At 45.5% G+C, this 5,188-nt stretch overlaps 1 protein-coding gene across 1 annotated transcript in view; it reads right to left on the reverse strand.

Annotated features, from left to right (window-relative positions):
• LOC104489550 (probable cation-transporting ATPase 13A5) overlaps nt 1-5,188 on the reverse strand; it is a gene marked incomplete at both ends in the record, with an annotated part of 14,475 nt that overhangs the window by 6,769 nt on the left and 2,518 nt on the right. Inside the window, 5 exons of the mRNA XM_010131721.1 lie at nt 27-35; nt 632-749; nt 2,168-2,324; nt 3,459-3,542; nt 4,458-4,608. Of these exons, the coding sequence (XP_010130023.1) occupies nt 27-35; nt 632-749; nt 2,168-2,324; nt 3,459-3,542; nt 4,458-4,608 (519 nt within the window). The remainder of the gene's footprint in view (nt 1-26; nt 36-631; nt 750-2,167; nt 2,325-3,458; nt 3,543-4,457; nt 4,609-5,188) is intronic.

Raw genomic sequence — 5,188 nt, forward strand, 5'->3', positions numbered from 1 at the left:
GGGCCAGGAATCCCAGCCCAGACTCTGCTTCCTCTCTTGGAGGAAGGACAGAAACACATGTGCTGGATGGCATGGATTGGCACGGAGAGCAGTTTTTGTTCAAGGGGAAAGCCATGCTTGGTGGGAAACACGCTTGCTCCTCAGGGAAACCTAACTGCTATGAGTTGAAGCCAAGCAGTGCTCGACAAGCACCAACATTTCTGCAGCTTCAGCTACATTGCTGTCTCTAGGAAGGAGCAATGCAGGAGAGACAGGTGCGCAGATGGAGAGATGGGGAATTGCAGGAACTGGCTAGCTTAAAGCCACAGCTTTTCATACAGAATTTCTGCTGCAATCCCGATCCATTGCCATATAGAAGCACAGTAAGCAGCTTTCATTACTCTTTGAAAACAGATTCTGAAATTCATCTCAGTGAGCCCTGCAAGAGCAGTAATAAAGCAGGCAGTTAACAGCGTAATCAGCATCTGCTGGAAGGAAGGTGCTGGATGGAACAGCTTCCCAATAGGCTTCCTTTGGCAGAAGAGGAGGGGAAGGTTTGGGTCAGGGCAGACTGGCTTGGGGCAGTTTGTAACCAGCAGATAGAAAAGCAACCCCACAGCGATACCAGTGGCTCATCAGCACACCTCCTTACCTCTCTAGGTTGCTCACGTCTACCTCCTTCCCTAGGTGTAGCTCTTTATGGGCCAGGGCGATGACTCTGAAGCCTTGGCTTGTGTACGTCTTAAGCTCCTTTAAGAAATTACTGGGGACTGTTTGCAGGAAAAGAAGTTTCATGGTTAAAATATTCCATCCTTGCTGATGGCTTTTCTATGGCTAAATGCCTGTGTTCTATATGACTTTGTAGCTTCAGTTACAGCACTGTGGCCTCTCACAGAAGTCAGATGATTTGTACCAAGGCTGTGTAACTGACTGTTCAAGTAATGATCTATGTGCCTGGGTTTTGTTTGGTTTTTCGTTTGTGTTTTTTAATGCACATCAAGGTGCATGTGGATAAAGTGAATTACTGGGCAAAGGACAAATGACTAACTCGATAATTCTGTCCCAAGCTTTACTGCATACATGCTGAGTGACTGAGGAAATGCTTTTATATTCATGCCTTAATGTGAGACTTCTCCCAAATCCTAGATTTTCAATTCTCTGATCATTCCCGTGTCTCCACAAGCAAAGAGTTCCTTTTAACTTTGCAGTATTTTTGTATTGACTACATACTGCAATCACAGTTTTGCAGTGCGGTACCTAATTATTCATTAAGGTGTAATCAATACAGGAACAGTCAAAACAGGATAAGAGGAGCTATTTAGAAACCTGAGAAAGTGCAACATAATTTCCAGGACATTTTTCTTGCTGATGTTGACTTGTTTGGAGGTTTGTGTCATTAGATCTTAGGTGGTTCTAAACTAAATCTTTCCATTGTCCCTCAAAGCCATTTTGACATGTTTTCAGGTCAGTGCCATCTGAAATAGCAAACCACAGAGCCACAGACCATTGTTTCTGTGTTTGCTTGGCATCCTTTTGAAGCATTCAGTGACTGTGACCTGAGTTTCAATTTTGCAAACAAATTTGAGTATAAGCCTGTAATATTGTTCACATACAAAAAAAAGAAAAGCCTATGTTTACTTGCGGGGAGAGGACGGGAATCTTGGCCCAAGTATTAATTCCAATTATCCTTAATAACAGTAATTTTCATATCCACAGCAAGTTTTCCATTGCTGAGATTTACAGCCTTTGAAAGCTGGGTCAGTAGCTCAATGATGGATTTGCAGGGCAATAAATTAGGAGAAAATTTAAGAATTTGTACAGCACAACACACTTGCTGTGGCGCCTGCAATTACCGTGATCCTAGGTCTGCTCTGGCTATTTTAACGCATCAACATGATTTATGCGCTGTGTGTTCAGCTGATGCAGGTCAGCTAAGGGACGTGCAGTGGCTGAACCTCAGGCTGTGCCTCTTGCTATCTGGTGTGCAGCTTTAATTTACAACAAATGAAAACTTGGTTGTAGTATTAACTAATAATATTTAATAAGCCCCAGGCATCTTTGTGGGAAGAGTCACACACATGGCGGTGAGGCCAGTGGAAATCCTTTCAGAATTTAAGCTCCAGCATAAGCTTTGGTTTGGATTAAGTCCAAAGAAGCACTGTCAAGTTGCCCTTTCCCAGTTCTATACCAGTATCTTGTCTGCAAAATCTGGCCACTACTTCTGGTGCTCCTTTCATGTACAGATCGAACTGTTCCTCTCCGATCTTCTGTGAAACAACAGACATCCTCTGCAGCCCAGAAGAAAATGGGAATTGATGTAGGATTGCTATTCCTTCCACTGGAGCCTGGAAGAGGTCAGAAGAGGGAGAAGTTACCTGAGTCATTGATTGCACAAAGCAAATCCATTCTGAACTTCAGCTCATTTGAGTCTGTCTTGCTAAAGTGATTTATTACTAACAGGATAATAAATCTTTCACTTTTGCCACCTTTGGCTGTGGGATCAGATCACTGATTACAAGTTTAGGAACCATGGTCTCAACAACTCTGTCTTTCCAGTGTACTTCCCAGGATCCTCAGTCTTTGTTCTTATTTAACTTGTTTTCCAAGCTTTGTCCCAGCCTTTCTCTTAATAACCACATATTAATGTAATCTTCCTGGATCTGTAGTCCTGGGAACTGAAATTTGATGAGTTACAGTGACATTACCATGGGAACAGAGCAATCCTAGGAACGAGACTGATTTCCTTGTTGCCACAGCACTGTCTTCCTGGTACTGCTAGCAGAAATCACACTCCTTCCACTGGGAAGAAGCCAGCTGGGTTGACATTTGGACTGGAAACATAACAATTTTCAACTGTCAAAACACAGAGCTTCCCAAGGGGCATTTTAAGAGAAAGGGTGAAGCAAACGACACTGCTCTGGGGTGAGGCTGATAAATCTGCTACTGGGGTTGCACAACCATTACCAGCAGGACTCGTGGACCATGTCTGTACTTCTCAGTGTAGTGCCTTGTCCTTACTCTCATTACACTCCCCAGTTCACCTTCTTTGAACATGAACTCAAGCGTTAGAAGTTTGTTCCATTTACACAGTTTTTCTGCATTAGTCTTCACTTAAACTGTAGTTTAAGTTTAAATGTGTAGTTCCATTTTGCCAGCAGCTTTACAGGGTGAGGACTCAGAGAAGTCTGCAGCTTTTACTAGTGCAAACAGTAGAATTAGAAATGGGGGGCTTTCATGCTCATGAAGTGCTTTAGATGCCACTTCAGGAGCAGCATCTCCACTTTAATCAGAATTTGCTTTTCTGGTTCTAAGCTTCCAGAGGGTCTGTTTTGGGGGAAGATGCAACACAGTACCAAGAGTGGCTGACAGACCTTTTGCAGCCGCGAGCGCGGGTAAATGAATAGCGCATGTGCTAGGAGTTTGCACTTGCTGCATCCTGAAAACACAAAACATTTATTCTCAGAAAGAACTGGACTTACACTGCTGGCCATTGGCCCCGGTCTAACGATGCAGATGTTGAGAGCACCAGTCCCATCCCGAGCTGTGCTGGTGTCTTCTATCTCCTATACAAGGAAAAGTGTTATTTCTGATACTTTTTTTTTTTTTCCTTCACACCTGTTAATGCAGGGGGATAGTTTTTGGTGTAGGATGCATTCAGCCCTACAGCTTTTGTTACTTTACGTGCTGTCGAGGCTCATTCACCCTCATAGTCCCCCTTCTGCTGTCACGCAGCTCTGCTGCTGCCTGTTCCACAGGAGTGAGGACCAGCCTGATGCCTTCCCCCAGAGCTGCCATCTGTTTCACTTGTTGATTAATCTCTCTTGAGCAAAAGATGGAAGGAGAAAAGATGATGAGACAGTTAACTGCAGTGACCCAGAATCCCTCCAGGCTAGGACATGGCAGAGGGAAGAGTAGCCCCTTTCCTTCTCGTGTCTCCTTCCATCCTGTCCCTGCCCTAGCAACTCCCCATCCCCGCGTACGAGCCCCAAGGCTCAATCTCTCACCTTCTCCCCAGGTCTCTCTGAGACTGGCTGTTCACTCAGCTGGAGGATCCAGCCTTGCTTTCTCCATAGAGATGTCCCTTTGCTAATCAGAGGTAACAGCCTTTAGCTTAAGGGCATAAAACCCTGCCTGCACATTTCCTTGGCTGACTTGTGGTCTTGTGCACCACATGGTGAACAGTATGGTCTGATCATCTGCTTCCAGCAAGCAGCAAGCAGGATCCCCCTCTGTTTCCTCACACTCTAGTGTTTCCAAATCAAATGAAGAGGGCAAATGCAGGCAGCCCCAAGGAAAATGATTGCTGGACTATCAAAAAGCAGTAGAACAGAGCAAATTCCAGCTGTTGTAACCAGGACTGCAAGGGAGTTTCCCCTGCAGGCATGTATTTGAGCTTGGCTTATGAATAAAAAACACCCATGGGCTGGGTTGGGGGTCTCCTTGTCTTGGATGTGTGTAGAGGGTGCAAGTCACATTACCCATTGTGTGCCCTCAAACATTTTCAAGTCCAGTGGATCTCCCTGAATCTTCTTATCCAAAACAAACAGTGAATGACAGGTTGCCATGGCTCCGCACACAGGTCCCCAAGGCAGAGGAGAGCTGGATGGAAACTTATGGATTTTCTGAAACCTGATTAAAAGCAGAAGGTTAGTGGGACTGCTTATGGGAGAGATGCAGAGACACAGTCCTCAGCTGGTGCACACAGGTGCTGCTCTGCTGCATTCAGTGGAGCTGAGCCCGATAGCTGCAAGCTGTCCTACCCATCCTTCCGATTAACAGGTCAGATGCACTCAGGAGGCCAAAAAGTACCCAATAATTAGTTGGCACGAGTTCAACTTGCTGCGAAGTAACTGAGAAGGTAGAACACTCAGAGGGGCTGGCACAGGCCTGGGAGTCCTGCTTGGCGGTTGCTGCGTGGTATTAGACAAAGAAGAGACGCTATTGGAGAGGAAACAATTTGATGTATGGATCTCAAAGCAGTTTAACAGTGTGCGCTAGGAGAAGGTTTGTGGAGCTGCAGTGTGGAAGGAGAGTGCAACTGCTCGGGCTGATGCTTTGCACCATCAGCCTCTTCTCAGCAACCCTGAGAGCAATGTGGGAGAGCCACAAGGATTCCAACCTTCACTTCCGGCTGTAGATTTTACATCTGCATAGCCACCAAGAGCAGACGCTTGTCCCTCACACCTTGATTTGAAAAGTGGGTTCCTGC

The sequence above is a fragment of the Buceros rhinoceros genome, unplaced genomic scaffold (assembly GCF_000710305.1).
Source record: "Buceros rhinoceros silvestris isolate BGI_N320 unplaced genomic scaffold, ASM71030v1 scaffold34092, whole genome shotgun sequence".
Taxonomy (NCBI): domain Eukaryota; kingdom Metazoa; phylum Chordata; class Aves; order Bucerotiformes; family Bucerotidae; genus Buceros; species Buceros rhinoceros.